Below are 26,096 nucleotides of genomic sequence, written 5' to 3'. Positions count from 1 at the left end.
GGGAAATTTGGAAGCTTCGTGCCACTGATTAGAGGTCTCCGTACTCAGACTACCTGCAAGTGGATGTGGAAATCTAACCCCTCTCTACCTGAAGAGGAAAACTTGAACAATGATTAAAATCACTTGGTTTCACAGGCAATACTAACCTTGTCTACTACACTAGAACTCTTCCGAGCAGCTTTCAACATAGTCCAATTGACACCGAGACTGCAAACTACTGAAAGTTCCCCGAAGCAGGAACAAACACATGCGTTTGTTATGGAAAAAGGGGTATAAAAGAGTTTCTGGAAACAGCCATGGCATGCTGAGAACGTTATCAATGGAATCATTCCAACGCTACACTACTCAGTACTGATCTGGTAAGCTCTTTCCTTTGCCCTCCCCACCCCAACCCTTCCATGCTTCAATAACAAATTCACCTGGAAGCAGACTCAGAGAAAACAGAGTTCCTGCGCTCCTGTCCAGTAGTCAAACTTGGATAAATATGAGTGAATTACAGGATCTACTGTTAGGGTTTTTCCCAGGAATACAAAATGCAAGCACCGTAGAGCATACTGGCCTTGAAATTACATTACACTACATTTCCCTGATGATCTCCACAGCTTAAAAACGCTTTTGGGGCCACACTGAAAGTCTAAAAACTAACTTGCAATAGTAAGAACATTAAACATGAATAAAACTTTTAATTATGAATGCATGATGAGCATGAACACCCACATAACATCAGAGCTGAGACTATTCCAGGAAAAAAAAAAGATCTGAATGGTGCCCTGACTGGACCCAATACCCGTGAAACCATCCAGTGGGTGAGGACATCAAATGGAGTGTCTCGAGATCACCTCTGCAGCAGTCAGAAGCCCCATAAAGAGAGAAGAAAAGGCAATGCAACATAAGCTGCTTGTAGGCAGCACCGTCTCTTGATATCCAATTGGGAATATTCAGCACAGATCCAAACCAGGGAACGCCGGCAGCGCTGCGACCATGTGGCTTACCCTGTATGAAGAGCAGCGTGGATACACACGTTAACTGCTTAAAACTGCTCAACAAATGAGCATTTTTATCCAGGAAATGTCCTGCTGGATACAGGCATTGGGCTGCAAAAACTGTTGCTGGGCTCCATCTGGAAGCCTGAAGTTTTCCATCTCTCTAAAACCGAAGCTACATGTGATCCTTTAAAGGAAACCTGCCCTGGCCACTCTCATCAGGTGGTTAAATGCCAGGCAGAAAAGGCAAACTGAGATGAAGTAAGTGGCTCCTTCTACAGCTTTAAGCTATGAGAAGTCAGTCGTTTTCATTGGCAAAGTTATCACAGAAACTTTCTGTCTGAACACTGGACATGGACTGAATTAACAGTAATTCAAAGGAACACCCTCATGACTTGCCAGGATCAACAGAGCTTGGTTTCCAAGGGGCTGAAAACATGGAATGTGCAAATCAATGCGTAGAAAACAACATGTATGGGATGTGACAAGACTAGAAGTAAATCCACCCCTCCCCTGCTCTCACTGGATTCAGATTTTCTGGCATAACTACCATTGCCAGCAATGAATGTGCCAAAAACACCAATGACTTACATCAATCACCGTAAGTAGGAACATCTGTCAATAGCACCTCCATACTTAGGGAAAACTAAGCCCCACTTCAAATAACCAGGCCTAGGTGAGCAAGGATCTCTAGCTTTTGAGAATCACCCAGAGGAGCATCAGCAGATTTGACCCAGAGACACTACATCTGGTGCCACCACCCACAACAGGAAAGCTTTTTTTTTTTCTCTTTTAAATCTGTCTCAGCTCTGGTTCCAGAATTTAAATGCAGATATACAAAACATATATTTTAATGCTTCTTAATCAGCAAGAAACCGCAAATACATCTTTTACTACAACTAGATAATAGAATTTCAGCTAAGGCTATACTGTAGCTTCTGAGTCTTCATCTGAACTCCTGCAGTTACTGCTTTTCCTGAAGCCTTTCCATGTGTAACCCATGAAGGTTGGGCTGATGGGCAGGAAGCTGAAACACCTGTATTTCTTAATGAAGTTCATGCCAAAAGGCAAATCGTATGTTTCCATGCCATCCAGTGACTTGCTTCCTTTACCAACCCCTTTCTTCCATTTCTGTATTCCTCTTTCTTCAGGGCTTCCTGGAAGTCAAAAGGGGAAAAAAATACATACATAAGTACCTTCATTTAAACACATATAGAACAGTGGTTAAGAGATGAAAGAAGACCCCAAGTGTCAGACACCGTGGTCAGCAAAGCAGTGGAATGATCTTCCAGACTCCTCAAAGAGGCAGGAAGAGAGGGAAAGAATGGCTGTTATCTGGTTTATTTTGCAACTGGAAGTCAAGGCAAATTTTTCCTCTCCAATGAATGGAAGCAGGTTTGGACCTTTAAAGTATTTGAAGCAACGGTCTCCTGAAGATGACTATTCTGGGTTGATTTTTATCAGCTATTTCATGTTTAGTACAATGGAGACCTTAACCAAGTGTCCTCAAGGAAACTGAGGCACGTGGGTGGTAAGCAGTCTGCTTGAGGCGTTGAAGAAGTCAACAACTAAAGCAGTACCCTCTTTCCTCAGCTCCTGCCTCCATGGAACGCTGTGCTACCTCCATGCACAAAGGCAGACGTTATCCCAAGTAAAATGACTGACCTGGAATTGTGTTATCCAAGATAAACGCCACGCAGCCACCGACAAACATGGCTGTAGTGAGGAGGACGTTTAGGACTTGATCGATGCCTGCTATGCCTACAAGAACAGGGTAAACCCACTTAGAATCCCATCTTTTTATCACACATATACATGTCCTACTGACATACATGAAGGCAAATCTTGCTACTGAGTTCACTGAGGGATTTGCTCAAGTAGGATCCTTAAAACCACCTGGGAATAGATGCAGAAGAACCTTCACCTAATGTACTCCACCACAGGGACCCCTTCTTTCCCAAAGTGTAACTCCAAGAGCTTTCATTGCTTATACAAATGTCATGAAATGCCCTTTTAGCTTCTACTGTAGACAACTGCTTCATTTAAACTGAATGGAAAACTACAAATTGGAAAAAGGAGAAATGTTCATAATGTAAAATCCTGTGGATTTAAGTAATTCCTTCTATAAACCTTCCCTTTTGGAAAGGGCAAGACTTCAGAGAAGAACACTGCATTAATATATCATCACCTAACTCTGCCTGAATGATCGACATTTCTGAACAACTTGAAATAGGTCAGATATGCTCTTATAGCTGATTGTGACAGATATAAAAAGTTAATATTTCCCTTAAAAATCAACCCCAAACACGTGTCTGCATTGACACAAAATGTCAAAACCCAAACAAATTCCCAACCTCCAAGCTCCACCTTGGGCTTTCCCCTTATTCTTTTAACACCATTTACAACTCAGCGTCATCCTTTCAGTCTTTCTTCCAGTCCAACTGGTGATTGACTTCTTCCACTGCTCTATAGTCATACCCAAAGAACCTTTGGATGCATCCCATGGAAACATCCAGTTCAGGTCTCAGCATCCCAATTAATCCTGCTCTGAACATACCCCCCTTCTTATCTGGAGCTTTTATCATCTCCATGATACTCTGTTTTTTCTCTTATTTACTCTTTAGATTCCCTTGTACTCTTATGTATTTCACATAGGAGTACAAGGTAAAAGTAAGCTTCATTGAGCAGACACATACCTGTGACCAGTGGATTTTGTTTGAGATAGCTTGGAAGGACAAGTCCAAAGAAAATGGAAAATCCAAGGACAAACAAGTTCCGAGAAGAATTTAAGTCGATGAACTGGAGGTTAGACAGACCCACGGCTGTGATCATCCCTAAGGAAATAAAACAAGGCCCAGCTTTTAGATAGCCTTACTCATCAAAAGCAGGTGGCAACATACAAAGAGAACAGCACTGAAGTAAAGATCTGGCCAGGCAGTACACGGAGGAGCAAAAAACATACGTTACCAAAGAGAGTGCAGAAGAGGGCACCGAGCACGGGGTCAGGCAGCGATGCAAAGAGAGCGCTGAACTTGCCAACCATCCCAAGCAGGAGCATGAAGGCTGCTCCATACTGAATCACCCTGCGACTTCCAACCTGCAGGAGAACAAAAGGGAAGTGACACAGGAAGAAGTCCACATTTAGTCCAGTTTGATGCCTTTTTATTCTTCTTTTCTGTGCTTCAAGCTTCCTGGTTGTGTTATAACACAGGCTGCAGAGCATTGGCAAATGTCTTGGAGGGCTCAACAGAAACATGGCTGCTTTACAGTTATAACATAACTTTGTTTGATTTTGTTTTCACTAGCACCAAGTCATCTTTAAAACCATCTGTAACCGCTATAGCCACTGTTACCACGAAATGTGGTGCAGACCCATAAAGAAAACAGATCCTAACTAGGAGATGGCAAACATCCATTATAATGCAAATGAAGAGAAGAAGAACACATCCATGTGATGCTGCCCTTTCACACAAGAATCTAGGAATTAGTTACCTGCCACAGAAGTCTGACCTGCATGCAGGCTTTCTAGACAGAGATTATCAACTGATTTTGTAACATCCCTCTTTGAGATCAGAAGTGAATTTGCTTCACATGCAAATCACGGTTGTGTTAATGCTGTGAAACCAAATGCCTACACTTCCCATTTTTGCTTTAAGCATCCAAACTTCAGCAGCATTTCTCTGGCACAGTGTTGTAGTGGTCACTGATAAACCTGAATGGTTGATATTTTCATAGTATGCAATGGCCTCAGGCTTCCAGTAACTTAAGGGGGCCTACAGGAAACCTGGAGAGAAGCTTTGGCCAAGGGCCTGTAGGGACAGGCCAAGGGGAATGGCTTTAACCTGCCCGAGGGGAGACTGAGATGAGCTCTGAGGCAGAAGCTCTTCCCTGTGAGGGTGCTGAGGCGCTGGCACAGGGTGCCCAGAGAAGCTGTGGCTGCCCCATCCCTGGCAGTGCTCAAGGCCAGGTTGGACACAGGGGCTTGGAGCAAGCTGCTCCAGTGGAAGGGGTCCCTGCCCGTGGCAGGGGTTGGAGCTGGATGAGCTTTAAGGTCCTTTCCAACCCAATCTGTTCTATAATTAACAGATTTGTATGTACTTCTCTTAATACGTTTTAACAGGAGACCTACAAAGGGCTTTGCTAGAAATCACCTTACCAGTGTAACAGGTTGGTTTGGTTTTGTCCCTGGGGCACCTCTTATGAATTACAGAATCCCAGCCTGGTTTGGGTTGGAAGGGACCTTAAAGCTCCTCCAGCTCCAACCCCTGCCACGGGCAGGGACCCCTTCCACTGGAGCAGCTTGCTCCAAGCCCCTGTGTCCAACCTGGCCTTGAACACTGCCAGGGATGGGGCATTCACCATCAATTCACTGTTTAATCATCAGGTGAGATATGTTTACCTACAAACAGAAGCTATGCCAGTATATCAGGGTCTTCACTAGAAGAACAACAGAAATGAGCTTGCACCTTTCTCTGCTTCATACACAGATATTAATTTCCTTTGGACCACCAGCATTTTGCTCTGAAATTATCCTCCTGCCTGAAATAGGCAGATTCTTTACAGCATATGAGGACAGGCTGAGGAAGTTGGGGCTGTTCAGCCTGGAGAAGAGAAGGCTGGAGGAGACCTCAGAGCAGCCTTCCAGTATCTGAAGGGGGCCTATAGGAATGCTGGGGAGGGACTTTTCATTAGGGACTGCAGTGACAGGACAAGGGGTAACGGGTTAAAACTGAAACAGGGGAAGTTTAGATTGGATCTAAGAAGGAAATTCTTTCCTGTTAGGGTGGTGAGGCACTGGAATGGGTTGCCCAGAGGTTGTGAATGCTCCATCCCTGGCAGTGTTCAAGACCAGGTTGGACGAGGCCTTGGGTGAGATGCTTTAGTGTGAGGTGTCCCTGCCCACGGCAGGGGGGTTGGAACTGGCTGATCTTAAGGTCCATTCCAACCCTGACTATTCTATGATTCTGTGATTCACATGACAATGCCATATATTTATTCAAATGCTGAACCACTACAATGCAAACAAATTAAGCTCCTTCTGAAAGCGACGCAAAGCATCCTGGTGAGCATTTGGCTCAAACGATGTATTTATTCCCAGGATATGTATTTATTCCCAGACTATGTATTTATTCCCGTGGACACACTTTGGAGTGCGTGATATGGTAGCTGGTACCTTACCTGAGTATCCATCTCATCACCAACACTTTAGCATAACCTACCTAGGCTTTTGCCCCAGGTAATCAGACTTTATTGATTCTCCTCTCATCAAATAAAACTCAGTCACAGCCTAACTCAAAGACTCTGCACTATTTACATTCAGCTGAAGCCTCCAATTTAAATTCTAAGTGTAATCATATACTAATTTCAAGGGAGGGAAATGCTTTCCCAACTGTTGCACTGGCCTCACGGGATCACCAGGACTCTCTACTCACTTAAGGTTTCCTCTCCCAAACCAACAGCAGAGTATCCACATGCCAAACATCTATTTTGATGTAAATTGAACAGTATGAGGCTTTTAGGAACGAGCATGCAGACAGGAAAACAAGACAAAACACTGGAGCAGAGCCATCCAGCTGTGCCATTCTGGATAAGGCATATTCACTCTCCATCATGTGCTCCGAACAGAGCAGACTGTAGTTAACTCTGTTCTCTGGAACAGCTGCCAGTTTAACATTCATTTTCCATTGTTCCAAAGCAAAACGTACACGTGTTGCTGTGGACTGTGAATAACTAAGTGCTGTTAATTCATATCCACTCCTATGAAGTAACAGCAGAGAGGAAGCAGAAGAGAATAAACCTTTATTTCAGGGTTTTTCTAAGTGAAATTTCGTCTAGGAAATTTCCATCACCAATGGAATGAAGCCTGACACAGTCAGCAGATGGTGCTGTTACCATCTAGATTCCACGCTAAACCCGAAGAGCATCAGCCTTTGTGCAAGAGAAAAACATGGCTGAAGAGAAATTCATCCTCTTTAGTGGATTTAGTCAGTGGGATGAGTTATTGTCAGATATGTTTTCTATCTTGCACACATGAAGATTTACAGCGTCCCAGTGAAACATGCAACAAGATGTACCTATCTGCAACATAAATTACTCTTAATGATCCTACTAATGGTTTCCAAACAAGGTTAAGTTAACAACATCAAGCAGATCTGCCTGCAGTCCAAGGTCTCCCAGTTCAGCAAAGCATTCAAGCACACATCCAATCCCACATGGGAACAAAGGAACTCAAGTGCTTAGATATTTTGCTGAGTATCACCCCAAATATATGTAATTCCCTAAGAATGCTCAGGGCCTTAAAACCTTATCATGATGGGAACAAATACCGAGGGTGCATTTAACTTCGCCGTTACCTTCACGGTAGCTCGTGTTCTAGCTGTGTCAGCATAGATAAATCATAGAATCATGGAATGGTTTGGGTTGAAGGGACCTTAAAGCTCACCCAGCTCCAACCCCTGCCACGGGCAGGGACCCCTTCCACTGGAGCAGCTTGCTCCAAGCCCCTGTGTCCAACCTGGCCTTGAACACTGCCAGGGATGGGGCAGCCACAGTTTCTCTGGGCACCCTGTGCCAGCGCCTCAGCACCCTCACAGGGAAGAGCTTCTGCCTAAGAGCTCATCTCAGTCTCCCCTCAGGCAGGTTAAAGCCATTCCCCTTGGCCTGTCCCTACAGGCCCTTGTCCAAGCCCCTCTCCAGGTTTCCTGCAGCCCCTTCAGGCACTGGAGCTGCTCTCAGGTCTCCCCTTCAGGAGCCTTCTCTTCTCCAGGCTGCCCCAGCCCAGCTCTCTCAGCCTGGCTCCAGAGCAGAGCTTCTCCAGCTCTCACAGCATCTCCTTGACCTCCTCTGGACTTGCTCTAACAGGTTCCAGTAAAAAACAAGGACCTCAAGTGTTCAAGTGAGACATTAATCCCAGTCCGTACCCCAGTGATGCTTTCAGAATCAAGACATCCCAAAGAATAGCAATTTCTATACAGTTGGCCATGTTCAGGTAAACTCAGAACACTGTGAAGTTTGTCTGAACCAAGCCCTAAATGGTATGGTTTCTTGGAAGAGGATCATGCTGTGAAACATGAAAATGGCACGAGCCACCCACCAGAGGAGATAAAACTACATCGCAGAGTAACCAAGGTAAAGCACATACCTTTGTGATGCCCAAGACACCAATGTTAGGGCTGGAAGAAGTTGATCCGTTCCCTGTCCCAAACACTCCATCCAGAACACAGGAGAGACCCTCAATAAAAATCCCTCTGTAAATCAAAACCAGGGAAAAATAAAAGAGTCAAACTTGCATGAGGGCAGACTCACTTCAGATGGTGCTTGACATCTGCATGGGGAGCCTGCTCAGGTGCCTGTCCCATATGAGTTATGATAATTCACATTTCAAGCTCCAACACACCTGGAAACCCAACTTGAGTCCTGTTTTCTATCCCTTAGGTACCCACCTTCTGAAACTGAGGGAATTAATGCAAATCAATCCCAGAGCTGCTCTTTACTTCTAGAGCTGCACTTCAGGTGAATGTGACAGGCTCCCCTGATTCCAGATCTGATTTAGGAGTTCTGTCCCTGTAGAACCTGTGCTATAGGCATCCACAGACTCCAGCAAGCATAGGAGTAGGTCTCCAAGGCTACATTTGCATTATTCTAAGGAGTAAAAACCCATAACAGTAGCTGAAGACACTGAAAAATACTTCCTTTTTTGTTGACATACCTGTTTATTGCGTGAATAGGTGGAGGAGGAGCACAGGACAACCTGGCACAGGCATAGTAATCTCCTATTGATTCAATAATGCTGGCAACAACGGCGCTGAGCATTCCTATTACTCCAGCAGCTGAAATTGTTGGCAGTCCCCACTGAACTGTGAAGGAAAGAAAACTGAAATCTCTTGGGCCACAGAAAATAATTCAGGTTATCAAAACAGGCAGCAGCTTCATAGGATCATAGAATTATTTAGGCTGGAAAGCACCTTTAAGAGCATAGAATCACAGAATGGTTTGGGTCAGAAAGGACCTAAAAGCTCACCCAGTTCCAACTCCCTGCTATGGCAGGGATGCCTCACACTAGACCATGTTGCCCAAGGCTCTATCCAGCCTGGCTTTGAACACTGTCAGGGATGGGGCATTCACCATATGGGTGGGCAACCTCTGCCAGGGCCTCACCACCCTCACAGGGAAGAGCTTCTGCCTTATCTCCAACCTGAACTCCCCTGTTTCAGTCTGAACCCATCACCCTTTGTCCTATCCCTACAGTCCCTAATTTAGAGCCCCTCTCCAGCATCCTTGTAGCCCCCTTCAGACACTGGAAGCTGCTCTGAGGTCTCCACGCAGCTTCTCTTCTCCAGGCTGAACAGCCCCGGTGTTCTCAGCCTGTCTTCTTCTGGGATCACTGAGTCCAACCATTCCCAGCACTGCCAAGGCCACCACTAACCCATGGCACTGAGGCCTCGTCTCCACGGTGTGTGAACATTTGCAGGGACGGTGACTGCAGCCCTGCCCTGGGCAGCCTGTTCCAATGCCTGCGCACCCTCTGGGCAAGGAATTGTTCCTCAGCTCCATCTAAACCTGTCCTGGTGCAGCTTGAGGCCGTTTCCTCTTGTCCCATCCCTTGTTCCTTGGGAGCAGAGCCCAGCCCCTCCAGGCTCCATCCTCCTGTCAGGCAGTTGTAGGGAGCCATCAGGTCCCCCCTGAGCCTTCTCTTCTCCAGTCTGAACCCCCCAGGTCCCTCAGCTGTTCCCCATCACCCCTGTGCTCCAGGCCCTGCACCAGCTCCGGTGCCCTTCTCTGACCCCACTCCAGCACCTCAATGTCTCTCTTGTAGTGTGGGGCCCAGAACTGAACACAGGATTCGAGGTGCAGCCTCACCAGTGTCCAGTGCAGGGAGGCAATCACTGCCTTGGCCCTGCTGGCCACAATTCCATTATTCATCTTTAATGGAATCAACAAACTCCCTCCACAGTAACACAGTCTGGCAAGTTGAAATAGATGAAAAAAGCAAAGGAAAAACCATCCAAGCAACTGCTTTGATCATGCTTGGAAAAAACCCAAAGAAAACCCCAAACCCCACCAAAACAATACCGTGTTCAGAAGGAAGGAATCTGAACTCCTGCTTGTGAGAAAACAGTTGTGATCAGTGAGGCAAATGCCACTTAATTATTATTGCTCTAAAAACCTCAGTCTTTGGCTACAAGTTCAGTCTACCCAAGAGAATGGCCAACAACCAACTACGCTCACTGCACCCACACCTTCCGAGTCCACCCTTTGGTAGAAAAGCAAATCAGATTAATTTAAGCCTGTAGAACAGCTTGGCAGGTTTTCCACAGCAATTGCCTTGATGCTTTTATCTCTTTGAAATAGATGAGCCTCTTGCAAACAAAAGGAACTTTAAGTCACACAAACGTGAATGAACAAGGCTTCACAAATCAGAAAGGTCTAATCAGGGTGGAGAAGTTTTCCTCCTCTTCTTTCCCAAAAGCTTCTATTATACAGCCTGCAAGTACTGCTTTAGAAGTGGTTGCTTTTAAGAACTAATCAGAACCAAAGCACAGGGAAAACCACAAGGAAGCTGCCTCATTACAACCTAATGGGATTCCTAACTATTTCTATTCTTCTGTTCTGGTAGAGTATTATTCTATTATTACCCCATTAATTTCAGAGCAGAGCAAGGGGGAACCCAGTTGTGCAACTCCACCTCATGCCATAACAAACAGCCTTTAACAGGTTTAAGCTGAGAGGTGGCCAGCAAAAGGATATAAACAGCCAAGGTGGTGTGAAAAGCATTCTGTGTTCTCTTGCCCTTTGATAAGCATTGACTGGCATTCTCTGACTCGCCCACTGGCCCAATTCCAGGGCTGCTTCTGCAAGTCAGGACGGTTTTATGTAGCTGGTAATGGTTGTGCTCATTCAAGGATGGGTGTGTTTGGGGCAGGGAAGTGCACTGAGCTGTACACAACTCCACGCACTAATGATTCTTTAGATGGTGAGAATCAATGAGTTAGTTCAGGAGCTCTACAGGAGTTGTAAGAACCTGTCCTTATCATCATATAACTTAACAGCAGCTGACCACAGGATTGACAAGTACACATAAATCAACCATACCCTGAAAATCCCAGCCTGGTTTGTGTTGGAAGGGACCTTAAAGCTCATCCAGTTCCAACCCCTGCCACAGGCAGGGACACCTTCCACTAGAGCAGCTTGCTCCAAGCCCCTGTGTCCATCCTGGCCTTGAACACTGCCAGGGATGGGGCAGCCACAGCTTCTCTGGGCACCCTGTGCCAGCACCTCAGCACCCTCACAGGGAAGAGCTTCTGCCTAAGAGCTCATCTCAGTCTCCCCTCGGGCAGGTTAAAGCCATTCCCCTTGGTCTGTCCCTATATCCCAAAGCCCCTCTCCAGGTTTCCTGCAGCCCCTTCAGGCACTGGAGCTGCTCTCAGGTCTCCCCTTCAGGAGCCTTCTCTTCTCCAGGCTGACCCAGCCCAGCTCTCTCAGCCTGGCTCCAGAGCAGAGCTGCTCCAGCCCTCACAGCTTCTCCTTGGCCTCCTTTGGACTTGCTCCAGCAGCTCCACATCCCTCTTGTGTTGTTGCCCCAGAGCTGGATCTGGACTGCGGGGGGGGAGGGAATCTCACCAGAGCTGTGTAGAGGGAGAGTCACCTCCCTCCATGTTATATGTGCAGTCACACTATGTTATTAGAAGTCAGGAGTGACCTAGATAAACCCTGCAAATGCCTTCTACACATTCAGAAACTCAGCCTTTCTTGGGCAAGACCTTAAATTATCAGATTAAAGAGAAAAACATACAAAAGAACATCATCCCCACCTACGATGCCTTTAGATTAGTGCACATCAAAGTGCATCAGAACATGGAAGTGAGAGGAAAAGAGCAATGCTTCTGAAAACAACAGGAATGATTCCCACGGGCATATTATTAGCAAGCCAGCTCTGAATCCCAGACATACTTACAAGGATAAGGAACCTTGAACCACGGAGCTACCAACAGCACTCCCCGGCGTGCGTCTGTGCGAGCGTAGAAGCCGTACTTGGAGCTGTCAGGGGGAAAGACGTCTGTCACAGTGAAGATGAAGCAAAGCAACCACGACACCAAAATAGCTAAGATAATCTGTCAAAGAGAAGGGGGAAAAAAGGAGCTGTTTACTATCACTGGCAATATCCATCAATAGCAAACAGCTCCTGCAGAGAGTATCTATTACACACATACCCCAGTATGCTGTTAAGTGATATTTAAGTCTGAACAAGCAGCTAATCCTGTAACAGATCCATGAGGTGGTTCCCCCTGCCCCTAACAAAGGTGCTGTTACAAAAGCTTTCAAATCAGAGCAAGCCTCCTCTCTTTGCTAACAAATGGGAAAGCCTCCAAATGGGCACTTAAACAAACCAGTGAATTAGGCTCAATTTTACCAGAGAACTAAAGAGAAGCCTTTCACATGGGGCACCATGTCTTGCTTTCATAAAACTAGAAGATAATGATCTCACCATCCCTTTTTGGAGGGCTCAGTTTAGGCTTTCACTGCATGCATAAACATACTTTTCTTCTCTATCCCCTTCCCTCCCCTCTTCATCACTTCAATGATTCCCCTTCACCTTCATCACTTCAATGACTCTTCATGAGGGTCAGAGACCAGAACAGGATCTGCAAGACTACAGCAAGAGGCTATTTCCTGTGACAAAACACAGTATCACGGAGTATTTTAGGTTGGATCTTAAAGCTCAGCCAGTTCCAACCCCTACCACAGGCAGGGACACCTTCCACCAGAGCAGGATACTCCAAGCCCTGGGCTACCAGGCCTTGAACACAGCCAGGGATGGAGCATTGACGTTAATGAGACATCTATATAAATAAATACATTAAATCTATAGATATAAATGAACCATTCAGTTAACTTTCTCATAAGTCCCTTTAAGCTTTCCTCTCACCTTTATGATTTTATTGCTAAGAGAAAATCAAGAACCCACCCCAAACACAAAGCAGTTTCTTTTGCCAACTGAAGACCAAGTTCAGCTACTCACAGGGAACATCTTGAAGAGCTGCAGCCTGTATGCTGTCCATCCCTTCTTGGATTTGTAAATGGGTAAAGGAAACTTGACATTTCTGGCATATTGAGAAAACAACAATACTAGGAAAATAGTCCTGAGAAAAAGAGGAGAAGGAGGGTGGGACAGGAGAGACACATCATTAGCACCGATGTATTCAGTATCCTTCTGAGCACAAACCTGTTCAGGCTCTTCAGACACCTGAAATTCAGCACAAAGCATCCCAAGATGATACATTTTAAATAGACAATTATTCCACAAAAGCCAAACCAATGTAATTTGTATCCTAAAGTGCTGCAAAACTAGCCAGCAGCAAACAAGGAAATGAAGCAACTAAAGATCTTCACAGCAAAGAGCTACGCTGTGCTGCTGCCTTCTTTGGACTCAAACTGTGTGGCCAGGTTTGCTCCTCATATGAAGCCCAAAGGTTCCTGCTCCAAATGGGAAGAACCTGGAAAACTGGAGGCCAGTGTAAAAGAATTTCTACACTCCCAACAGTTGCATAAAGCTCCAAAGCACTTGAAAACCTCCTGTCAAGGGAAATTCTCTTCAATTCTGAATAATCCCCATTTCTTATTTTGTATACACATCTTTCACTAAGCAGCTGTAAATTAAGCAGAATCGAGCCCCAAACCCCAAGAATCCATTCAAGTGCAGCTGAGTAACCCAATTCATTACAGCTTTTAGAAGCCTCAAGTATCGTGCATTCCCCCCACATCAAAACTAAGCTCCTCTACGTGTTAACAATTAATTCAACTCTACAGCTAAAATAAGTACCCACTGCAATGAAAACTACAAGCCCAGGGAAGGTTGCTCAATTCTGAAGCAGCCAAACCCCAGTTCTGCTATAAAAAGGCCACACAAAGAGTCAAACTGTCTGAAGCAGCAGAGCTGTTCTGAAATCTGAGATTAAGTTTTTATCAGCTGACTTAAAAAGAAGAAGGAGGTGGATGCTAAACCTCCCTTTTCTGCCCCAGATCAGGTTCAGACTGTAAGAAACAAACCCAGCTTTATTCTCCCTCAGGCTCCAGGAACAAAGAGCTCAGCAGAAGGGTGGCATTTATAACCCTGACTCAAGTGATAAAGGCAACTTTTCCTTGCATTCAGGGAACATTCTGGCATCTCTCCCAAAGTCCATTATGGGAAGATGGGCTCCACACCCTGACAGCAGCCCTGAGGACTGGGGGGGATGTATATTGATTTATTTAGTACAGAGTTGTAAGGAATGTAATAATATTACGTTATTTTATCATAGAATGGTTTGGATTGAAGGGAGTTTAAAGCTCATCCAGTTCCAACCCCAGGCCACGGGCAGCGACACCTTCCACTGGACCAGGTTGATCAAATAGAGTGGGAAATAATCATTTAAATAATAAATGGAAGTATTTTCAATCCTATTATCTTGGCTACAAACAAGGGGGGGGGGGGGTGTGATGTCTGTGAAACATCAGATCCTGAAATTCCCAAACAAACAGGTCTGTTCAGCAGAGATCCAGGCAAAGCCTGACTCAGGAACAACTTCCCTCTCCGTACATTATGATGTGGTGTGCTTTAGGGATGAAATTACTTCAGCTTGGCACCTGCAAGAACAAGCAAGGCCAGAGAACTGTTTGGGAACCTGAGAGTCATGTCAAAGAGCATCTGCAGCTAATAGAGGAGAGCAGCCCTGACACGGGGATGGTTCTGCTACAGCAGATAGCAACACAGCATTTTTATCTCTGCAGAGCAGTCAAGACAATTTCAAGTGCCACATCTTGTAGAAATCAAGTTACTTTTGAGTGGCTCTAGGTGGCCGTGGAGTTATTCTGAACACTCTAAGTGCACATTTGTGTGTGACAGAAGCCAGAATCACTTATTGACTGGGTCATATTTCCATCCTGTTCCAAAATGGATGTATTTTTTCCATCTGAAGAATGTCAGCTTCAATTACACGTTTCCATGTCCAATCCACCAAAGGTCTGGTTGATCGATTTAACATGAGGCCCAACTTGCATGGAATTTGTTTGATAGGAAAAGAAAATGTTTCTTTGGGTCAGCTGCTTAACAGAATAGAGTTACAAAAACATTCATGATGCTGACATGCAAGAGAAAAGAGAATTAAAGAGCCCTTCTAATCATAGGCTGCACTTATAGCATATTTTACATGTTCAAAGCACTGTGCAAACAGATTTGTCAGACCAGAACCTGATCTCATCAAGTCATTCCCTCTGCTTCCAGAGCCAGCACAAAGTTGGTCACTATACACTGAATATAGCAACTGCTTCAGCCAACTTCCTTCTCCCTAAAAGGTGGTTTCCCTCCTTATTTGACTCAAATAGCAGCTCACAGGAAGCTTTTGTCTTCTTCTCATCTCATTCTTCTCAGTTATTCCCTTTCATAACACTAATCTTAATTCTTTAATCTCCCTGACATCTATACCTACAGAAGCACGTGCATCATGCCCTAAATTCACTCTAAGAGCCCTTTTGTCTACTAAAGAGAGATCTCTCTTCTTAGGCTTCCTGGACTGATGGTGATCATAGAAATAGATGTGCTCTGCCATCATACACGCTTCTCTTGGCTATAGATAAGCAAACCAGAATAAGGACAAATGGGCCATGACTACTGATGGTATTTGCTTGCTGCTGCTGAACAAGAAACATTCACAATAGCAGCATAAAAATAGAAATACAGATCGGTCACTAACCTCCCTGGTGCTTTGCTGAATGGCCTTTTCTCTAGCACTGGATCAGACCCAGCCAAGGGCTCCCAGAACTATTGTTTTATAAACCTCACTGACTTAACACCTCACTTTCAGCTATTTTGCTTTCCTACCTCCTCAAGATGCTGCTGTCCTTTCTCCCACATTGCCAGCTGACACTATCCAGACCCCCATGGATTCCTCCACACAGGATTTCTCCATGCTGGGATCACTGCAACGCTACCTCGGGCAGCTGAGCTGTTCCCTGGCACTCCAGGATTCCTGCATGACAACTTCCCAAGAGGGACCTAAGCCAAGAAGCCCCAGGAGTACTTACAGCATAGCGATACCCCAGTGTTTGCCTGCTCTTTCTCCAGCAGCTTGGAAACCAGAGAGGCCGATGAGAGCAACAGTGGGTGTGATGGTCAGAGGTCCAATGTATCGTAACAGGGCGCCAGGAAGGCCGAGCAAACCGATCACCACTTCTATCAGGGAGGACATGATAATAGCACCTTGGATCTGAACACACAAGAAGGGCAAAGAGACAGCTCAGTCACATCTTCCAAGCAAACCCCAATCATCTCTTTTTTTTTTGTGCTCTGGATTACAAACTGCAGTTAAAAGAATTCAGTGACACAGAAGAACTCAGCCAATTCTTTTTCGTCATAAAACAGCTCATTAGGTTTAAGTGACTTATTGCTTAAGCATAACACTTATGGTTTTCTCCACAAAACTATTACACAGCAGACCAGTGGGCCAGTCTGGTAGTTGTGTGGATAGCACATGACACTGTCAGACAGGAGACCTGGGTTCCAGGCTAACCTTTAAGCTTTCAGATCGAACCGGCAAGGGTTGCTGGCGCCACGGAGGTGATGCTCCTAGCTCCTAGGGGCAGAGTGTATGCTGCATTGTTCACAAGTGCTCCTTAGAAGCTGGGATAGAGCAGCGTTGTGGTCTCAGGAGACTGTCAGCCCTCTTGGCTGCAGGGCTCTTGGCAGGATGTAGCTATGGTTTGAACATGGGGAAGAGAGAGGGGTTGTTTTTAAATAAGAAAAAGGTTTGCAGCCCAAAGCAACGGGATGGGAGATAAATTCCATGACACACGCCTTAATTTGGACTACTCTATCTACCACTTTACGTGGGATGCCTGGGCACAACCCCCATCCTGGGCTCTGCAGAGCATGATGAGGTTCAGACTGCAGTGCTGCGAGTGGAGAAGGAGTTGGATCTATTTCAGCAAGTCTCTTGGGAGAACCAACACCTTATCAGAATAGTCTCCAACTTAAGACACTTAGGGATGAACCAGATTTGCTAGCTGCATAGTTACCTTCCATGGGACAGCCTGCTGAACAGTGACAGCAGGCAAGTGGTCTGGAAGCAGCTGAACTGCTGCCAGTGAGCACAAACTGCAAAGAGAACTCATATCTCACTTGTGCGTTTGTCTGAGCATCTTTTGGAATGTGGGAACTAGCTCCTTGTATTTGCTGTCCAGCAATGAACAAGTGGAAAAGATGAAGGCTTCCAGGAAATGAGTAAAGGGATATATTCAAATGAAAAAATCACAGTGAAAGAAGAAATCATCAACTTAAAGACGAGAACACGCAGATGGTTAGGTGAGAACTTAACTGGAATTGGAGAGATCAACAGCTAAAGGCTACTCCTACATTACCTCTCGTATTCTGGGATACCAGATGTGCTCGGTGTGAAGCAGTTCTGTTGTTCCGTTTGTAACTGTTAGATCTTACAAAAAGAAGAGAAGAAAACACAGGGGTTTATTCCTTGGCCACTCTGCCATCACGTCATACAAAATAAATCTCTCCTTAAGCTGTGTCTGACAAGTGAGCCTTGATTTACACAGGATAAAAGTTCTGCAAGGCTACAAATCAAGTAGGAACGTGCTTACATTCCCCAAGAGCTAACCACTAATTTTATCCGCTGTCCCAAAGTGGAAAAAACATCATAACTTTCACAAAGAAAGGACCATTAGGGATTCCTTTCCCACTCCACTAAACAGATGAATGGAGAATTACTCAACTGCACACAAGGAATCAAGTACTCCGACGTCCCTTGTTCACCCATTCAGGTCACTCACTGCCTGATGAACTGACCCGTGGTAACAACCCCATCTGACACCTTTGGAAGGTTAAAAGGTTCAAGAGCAAGATGCAGCAAAGGCTCCTTTTGAAAAGATGAAGTAGTGGAACAAATTGCTTTGCCATCAAAGGTTATCAGGCAGCGTTTGCTTTCAACAAGGTTTGTATAAGGATACAGGCACATTTTGGTGCACAGAAACCTCCAACACACTAAAGAACACCACACTTTGCCTCTGCCTCTCAGGCACTGAAACCCCCAAGCTACTGCCCACTAGGTAAATCTGACTCCCCAGTGAGAAACTGTGAATGCCCAAAGCTAAGTTTCTATAGGGAAAAAACAGCAGGAAAACTGATTAGATGGCCATAAGTGAATGAAAAGAGATGTATAAACATGTAAATAATACCAATATACACGATTAGAGCATCAAAAGGACCCCTAGGGAGAACTTCAGTTAGAAGCAAGCAGCTTTCTCTATACTCCTGTCTCACACTGCCCACAGCAGCCATTCCCCATTAAAATAACAGAGCTATTTCCACTTCAGTTTTCTGACCTAAGTTAAAACAAAAGCCCCTTCCCAACCAGTTCTACTGTACATCTGCACTCTGAATAAAGTCAAAACCTTTCAGGGTGATGACGGTAGCGGAGGAAAAGTTAAAATGAACACCCAAATATTGCCAAATCTTGCTCAAAAAACCCTAAAGGTGTGAGTTAAACAGGTTAAAATAGTGGTCTTAAGGCAATGCTGAAGCTTCCTACTACTAAACTTAAAAGCACTTGACTGGACTCACGGTATCCTAATGCCATAAAGGAACATTTATAGGCCCTTCCTTTATCTATGTTGTTAACAAAAGAACTGTTTCATGCTATTGCTAGACTGCCTCTTGTCAGCATTTTTCATATTATTCCCCCCTCCCAATTCCACAAGGGCATTTTTAGGAATCTTATTCCACAGCACAAAAGTTTTAACATTGTTAAAGGAGAGAACGTTTCACATTCCATGCTCATTACTTCCAGTTTCTGTATCAAAAGGTTTGGCAGTCGCACTAGATGTGATCTGGGTCATTCGTCACTTAAACCTGAACAAGCATAAACGACAATTACCTGTGTTATTACACTTCCACTTCTCCAGGGACAGTATTGCTCTAGCAGGTGCTAAGAATGCAAAAGCACTCGCTTGAAACAAGGGTAACCTGGTGGAAAGGGAAAGAAGAGACACTGACATTTCTCGCTGTTACGGTCCTGTGTCAGGGTATCAGTTACAACTGGGGGTTACTCATCCTCAAAGACATCCTTTGTTGGGGTTATTACAAATGGGATGTATGAGAGTTTCTTATTAAAAAGAACAGCCACAGAAATGACATACTCAGACATCACAAACCCAAGACCTGACAGAAGACGCTACATGCATGAAGTTAATACAACCCTATAACAGCTTATTACCAGCACGTAGGTACCAGACCCTGGCTGGGTTTGACTCAGCAGCACAAGGACACAGATGCACAGTCTGATGTAAGTACCAGCCTCAGTGCTGAACATGCAGCTTTTGCCATCCTGCCACATCAGAAAAGCTCTTCAATAGGACAGTAAGCAGTCTGCATACTCAATGCCTTCCCTCTGCATGACTTGGGAGTACAGTCACTTATACATCCATTTTTAAGTGTACGTGTAAATAACTATTAGGTTGATAAGAGCTGATTAGATGTTCCAGGTGGCTACCAACAATAAACACAAAGGCTGCAAGAATTTCAAGATGGCATTCTTTGCATTGGTGGTTACACTTCCCAGAAGGTTTAAGATCTAAAGAGCATCCTACCAGCACCAACTACGTATTCATTGAACCAGCCAGAGCTTGCATAACATCACAAATACCCTGCTGTTACTTAACTCCAAAGATGCACTTTGAACTATTCTATAAATACTGTCATTAATGGGTTGCAATAAGAGTCTCTTTAATAGCAGATCTCAAACTCTTAACACATGAAACACTTAATCGCTCCTGAGGCTCTAGTTAGTGCTCCGTGTTTATGGCTGGTTTACAGCTGCAATGAAGTGCCTCAATGCCAGGGCAAATGCTAGTAAAGGAGAAAGAACTAACTGTAGTAGCTTAAGATAAAGATCAGAAAAGGCACAGAGAAGGAAAAAAAGAACGGGGGAGGGGGACTCCTATACAAGCCGAACACAGAAAAGATCAAACCAGATGCGTGTTACTAACACTGGTTGCAAAGTTCACAGGCAGGGAGCTAAAACAGTTGTACTACCACTAGAAGGGAGTTTGAGCAATGTAAAAAGCTGCCCCATCTACAACAAATGGTGAAAACTGCATTAGAAAGTCCAACTTCATCAAATTAAAGAATAAACCAAAGCTCTCTCATTAGTGAGGAACCAGTCGGTAGCTACAAGTGAATGATTCACCTTATTTTTCAAGGTTCGTCGAGCAAAGCCAGCAAGCTGGTGCCCATGGCAAAACATGCAATACCTGCAACAAGCTGTTACTCCCCTGACCACCTACACAGTGCTCTGTCCCCCTCCTAATGATTTTGTAAATGTACATTGCAAACACATTCTCCGGTGATGAAGTCAGTTGTACCGAGACCTGGGTCCAGACTGTGAGGTCTGTAACTCATGAAATACCCTGCACACATATTGAGTCATAAGATCTTGGCAGCTGTGGCTTAGCTACTCACTCAGCCTTTATATGAGGGTGATGAATGTCCTGCAGGCTGATGAATGCGGACAATGGCACTGTCTGAGAGCTCCATCCTGAATGCCCCATCCCTGGCAGTGTTCAAGGTTGGATGGGGCTTGGAGCAAGCTGCTCCAGTGGAAGGTGTCCCTACCCATGGCAGGGGTTGGAGCTGGATGAGCTTTAAGGTCCCTTCTTTAAAATCATCCAACCAAGATCAGGCTCTTTCTGAAGAAACAGGGGCAGCTTGGAACACGACTTAGGAATTCCATTTCCCATTGCTAAGCCAGGCATTCATTACTAGCTGGGTAAAGGACCACCAAGTTTATGACTGGGATATCACTTTAATTTCATGTCTATAAATTATGAAGCTATTCAGTTTTGGCACTATCCCTTGTGGAGACAGAGCTTTTTATGCAGTTAAGGCCATCTGGAAATGTCTTCATTATCTGAATGTGTCACACAGATGTAGGAATGCTCAATGTCGTGCTGGGCACAGCAACAAACCTGAACTGTTTAGGTATATTCAGGATGTACTTGAGGTATAGTAGAGCTGTATGTGATTGTCTCAGTCATAGTAATGACTCTGAATCCCTGCCAGATCTTTTGGCTTATTACATCACCTACCGAATAGCTTGAATTCCTAAACTCAGTATGGGTACCAAACCAACTCCACCTCACAACTGAGCTCAATCCATCTTTAAGGACCTTTAAACCATGGAATTTGACCTTTTGAAACCCTCGTGGCTTTATTTGCTGAAATACTTTGCAGTTGACAGACTTGCCAACAAACACTTCAAAATCTCATTCAGACAACGTCGCTGCTAGATCCCATTCCCAGCCTTACATAAAACCTGAATCACATGTTAAAGAGTTATAAAACCATGGAAATTTTCTCCTTAAATACACATTCACTTATTTTAAGACCCAAACCCAATGGCCTCCTCAGTAGTTGCATCAGGACTTACAGTGCAAGCAGAAGTGACTGGATCAAACCCCCAAGCCAACAAAACCACTGCATCACAGACTGCAGAGGTGAGATTATACAGAAGGACCAGTGGATTTCAAACTGATGGGAACACACTGGTTTCTGCAAGAGCCCCAAATCACTCTGTAGCAAGTGATAAAGAGCCCAAGATTAGTTAGAGGGGGTGAAAACCAACCAAAATGTGACAAACTCGAGTTCTCTGAAGAAATACAAGTGTCAGGAAGCATCAAAACTAAGGTTTTTCTGCTAAATTTGAGGCAGAAGAAGAAAATTGGTAGAAGTCCAGGCAAACAAAGCACCTTTGAGTTCATCTCCACCCACAGCTCTGCACTTTTAAACTGCATGAGTTTAATCTTCAGTAAACCCAGGGAGGAGACACTCAGAGCTGAACAATGAAAGTCCTTATCTTCCAGCTCCTGCCTAAGTCAACAAGCCCTGGATTCCTTACATACAGCACAAAGGGATGGGGGGAAGAAGAATACATCACTCCCATTGAAAGAGAGGTTCAAACCACCAAAGGGCATGACTGCGCTCTTCTGCCTCCTTTCAGATGAGGTACTTGAACATTTACTGTTATAAGTAAGGCAAGCTGCCCTATGAGCACACACAGAGAGCCAAGCAGGCAGAAAATATGATGATTAACTGCAGGTAGTCTTGACTAAAGAGATATTGGGAGGGAAAGTCTTCTCTTTCAGCTATTTTCATGATGCTGTCTCGTCGTCAGAATAAACTTTGCATACAAACAAGCAGTGATTAAGTAACAAAAAAAAATAAAGGGTTTTTTCAAAGAACAGAAAGCACAGAAAAGCTCAGTAAAATGAACTAAAAGAGCAACTGAAGATTGCACTAGAAAACCTGAAATCTATGGAAAAATTTTAGATGAAAAGCTGATCTACAATTTCAAGTGCTCTACATGGGCTTGGCTGTCTGCACCCTATGGAGGCTTTTCCACCCAAAGATTCTGCTTCTTAGCTAAGGGAAAGGGGAGGGTGTTCATCACTGAATCCCTGACTGGGTTGGGTTAGAAGGGACCTTAAAGCTCCTCCAGCTCCAACCCCTGCCATGGGCAGGGACACCTTCCACTAGAGCAGCTTGCTCCAAGCCCCTGTGTCCAACCTGGCCTTGAGCACTGCCAGGGATGGGGCAGCCACAGCTTCTCTGGGCACCCTGTGCCAGTGCCTCAGCACCCTCACAGGGAAGAGCTTCTGCCTAAGAGCTCATCTCAGTCTCCCCTCTGGCAGGTTAAAGCCATTCCCCTTGGCCTGTCCCTGCAGGTCCTTGTTCATTTTCTATTGGAACTCAGGATTTCAGCTCACATTGTACAACTAAATGACCCATGAATCACTGAAGTAACTATATGAGGGCATACCCTTAAATAAGCCCTTTTCTTCTGGTTTTAGTTATCACCCTTGTTTTATTCAAGAAGATGCAGAAATCACTCCAAGGTTTTAGCTCTTCCCAGTTCTCACAGACAGTGCCAACATCAGTTGAAGTGAATATTTCAAACACCTCTCAGTGTCTATTGCAGAACATGAGTTTTCAAAGAGGCATTTATCTTCACGTTCATAAAACTTACAACATCCTGCTCCTTCCCACACCAGCTTTTGACAAGTATTTGCTAACACCTGAACTGGTCTCTTGCATCTTCCTAAGGAGAGCAGACACAAGAAGAGGTACAGGCATCCCTGTAAAGCTACACTTCCATGTGTGTTTGTTCCCAACTGAAGGATCATGACCTGCATCTCAGAGCAAATAAAAACGAAGGGGTTGCTTGTGTTGGAAGGTAACAGACACTCAGGTCAGAGAATTAAAGCTCCCCCCATCAGTTTTCATTCCTTTTTTCATTTGACAAGCCCTTTACAGAAACAAGCGCACAAACTGCCGTAGCACTAATCACAGCAGTCTAAATATTGGCACGATTACAGTAGCACTCAAGAAACCAGTACAAATATCAAACTTGGCTCCTCTTCACCAAGGTGTATGAGGTTTTCCTTTCCCCTAGAAACCCTTCTAGTTTCTCTGTCCTCATAATTTTCCCTCCTCTAATCCTTCCCCCTCCCTGCTGTATTTTCTTACCCTTGGAATGCCTTCTGTGATTTCAGATCCACCTTTTTTTGGGAGCAGCTTTCCAAACACTTTCCCTAACTGCCCTGTATTTGACCTGTGATCTTGGGTTTCATGTGTATCCTTTGAAAACAGATTACCTTCCTCTTGGATCTTGGCTAGCAACCTGGCATTCCCAACAACTACCTAGTCTTATCACCATCTCAACACCCAGACACAAGTCTCACCTGCACCCAAAAGTTGTTTGCAGCAATGTAGTGATGCCCACACAGAAGAAAATGGTCCCAATCAACTGGCTGGTAGCCCACTGGTCAAATCCAACACACATGGCATCAGCTAGCAGAAAGGGCACTGCTATAGTTCCACTGAAGCATGTCAAGTAATGCTGTGAAGAGAAAAAGGGGTTGGTAATACTGCAGCCAATCATAGAATCAATCAGGTTGGAAAAGAGCTTGAAGATCAAGTCCAACCATTACCCCAGCACTGCCAAGGCCACCACTAACCCATGGCACTCAGGGCCTTGTCTACAGAGTATTAAGAAGTAAATACACTTATGACCACCTTTGCTTTTGCTTTGGCTATTTCTGTTCCTGAATGAGGCACCAAAGCTCCCACTTCCTGCTCCTAAGCATTTCTTCACATATTTTCCTTCCATGCTGAGCTATCACTGGCCTGTTGCTAACAACACTACTGCTACAGGATGAACTAGGTTGTTTGAATAGCTACATGGCTACTGCTCTTGAGGAGGAGGTATCTAGGTAACTGCACTGCAGACAGCTTCTAACTCAGAAAAGCAGATAAATAACTCCATTCACTTTCAGCCATGTGAAAATAACATCAGCTTACAAATGAACTTAAGGGCACACACAAACTAGGATGCAAATAAGCTCCCAAGTACCAGAAACTAAGTACTCGTTACTACTTCTTCAATTCAAACCCATTAATTCTTCTTCAATTCAAATACATTGCTACTTCTTCAATTCAAATACATTAAATCTTCTTCAATTCAAATAACATTAAGCAAACAAAACCCAAGAAATCACCACATTCAACAAAAGTAAAAATATAACCCCTACAGAATCCCTGCTGCATGCCCTTGAGGAATGGCAGAAATAAAAAGGATGTTTTGGAATGTATTTGTTTGGAGATCTCAACATACTTTACAGATATTAACAAATTCTCAGCATTCCTCTGGGACAGATATTGTTACTATTCATGAAAGAAAGGGGATGAAAGAGCTGTTCTGCTTCAATCAAGTGTGTGGCTGAGCTGGTAGTAGGGTCCGGCTCACCACCACAGTCCTACTCCTTGGGGGAATGCTATGCTTCCACTCCAAGGAGTACAGAATTTGCCTGCCTTGTCAAGTAGTGAGCCTACAGGTCCAGGGTGATGCTATCAAGCTTGCAGAATTGAAATGACTACAGCAGCAGCTTTAATAGTCAAGACCTCAGAATTAAGCCATTCTCTCTCTCTCTCCATCTTTAGTTCCAGAGGTACCAAATGTCACTTTGTGAAGCTTACCACTTTGCATTTGCTCCCTTGTTTACTAACAGCAGCTTAGAAGATTAAATGTTTAAATGAATCTCACAAAAGCATAAGCAGCAAACAGTAATACAGATCAGTATCAACACAGTAACTTTAGTTTCTGCTGAAGGTGATCACCCACTATCTTAACACTTCCTTCAGACAAGTGAGAGTGTGGGAAGAATGAAGTGATCACACATACAAATGTAATGAACTACACAGAAAACACTAAGCAAGCTCTAAAAGTGACAGAGGGAAAATTACAGCTGGTTTAGAACATACCTGTAACCCCAAAAATATGCAGAGATACCAGGGAGGGACATCTTCGATGGTGTAAATCATGTCAGTTCTCTGGGCATCTAAACTGCCGCTGCTGTCCAGTGTCTCTGCCAAAGAGCTCTGTTTGACAGGGAGGGGGAAGAAGTGGATTAGTGTTACCTATGAATAAACTGAAGGGGAACTGTCAGGCAATTCCCAGATACTCCAAAACTGGGGTAATAGTCCCAAGCAATGCTGATGTGTGATGTTTTTCAAGCCTTTACCTATGATACCTTCTCATCTCCAGCTACTGAACTTGTACCAAACACATTCACTTCTCTCAGCCAGCCCCTTCTGATTTACACTAACACAACTGTTCATTTATGATACATCCAATCTGGCAGCCAAAAGGTGCCCTAAAAACGGGATTGTCATGACAGAACTGTTTATTAAAGTCAAAAAGGAAGAATGAGAACTAAGCAGAAGAGTCAGCAACAGCAATTTTCAGAGCAGAATGGCTATCCTTGCAAAAGAGACCAAAATCACAGGCAAGACAGTTCCTCATTCCAGTAATTGCTTCCCCACTTCATTCTTACTCAATTCCAGCCTTGGTTAACCTTTTTGAGCCACAGGATTTATTAGTTTTGCTTCCACCTCACACTGAAGCAGTGAAGAAAACACTGCTCATTACAACTAAATACATCCATGGCCAACTCCTATTAGTCAAGAGGACTGCCTCCAAACCTATAGGAATTTAAGTGAGACCACATTCCGGCCTA

The 26,096-nt window shown here is 44.5% G+C and overlaps 1 protein-coding gene across 4 annotated transcripts in view; it reads right to left on the bottom strand.

Moving 5' to 3' along the window:
* Window positions 1–663: 663 nt before the first annotated feature.
* Window positions 664–26,096, bottom strand: part of SLC23A2 (solute carrier family 23 member 2) — a 54,106-nt gene continuing 28,673 nt past the window's right edge. For all 4 annotated transcript variants that reach the window (XM_062620968.1, XM_062620969.1, XM_062620967.1 and 1 more), the window contains exons 4-16: window positions 25,342–25,458; window positions 23,763–23,920; window positions 18,902–18,990; window positions 17,376–17,446; window positions 16,044–16,225; window positions 13,003–13,123; window positions 11,938–12,094; window positions 8,692–8,839; window positions 8,125–8,230; window positions 3,951–4,080; window positions 3,680–3,817; window positions 2,649–2,744; window positions 664–2,140 (exon numbers count right to left, since the gene is read on the bottom strand). In XM_062620968.1, the coding sequence (XP_062476952.1) occupies window positions 1,908–2,140; window positions 2,649–2,744; window positions 3,680–3,817; window positions 3,951–4,080; window positions 8,125–8,230; window positions 8,692–8,839; window positions 11,938–12,094; window positions 13,003–13,123; window positions 16,044–16,225; window positions 17,376–17,446; window positions 18,902–18,990; window positions 23,763–23,920; window positions 25,342–25,458 (1,746 nt within the window). In that variant the 3' untranslated portion in view covers window positions 664–1,907. The remainder of the gene's footprint in view (window positions 2,141–2,648; window positions 2,745–3,679; window positions 3,818–3,950; window positions 4,081–8,124; window positions 8,231–8,691; window positions 8,840–11,937; window positions 12,095–13,002; window positions 13,124–16,043; window positions 16,226–17,375; window positions 17,447–18,901; window positions 18,991–23,762; window positions 23,921–25,341; window positions 25,459–26,096) is intronic.

Source organism: Pezoporus occidentalis, unplaced genomic scaffold (genome assembly GCF_034315485.1).
Source record: "Pezoporus occidentalis ecotype Australia unplaced genomic scaffold, CSIRO_AGI_Poc_V1 ctg226, whole genome shotgun sequence".
NCBI classification, from domain to species: domain Eukaryota; kingdom Metazoa; phylum Chordata; class Aves; order Psittaciformes; family Psittacidae; genus Pezoporus; species Pezoporus occidentalis.
Note: the sequence above shows the minus strand (reverse complement) of the source record. Positions and strands in the feature narration are given on the sequence as shown.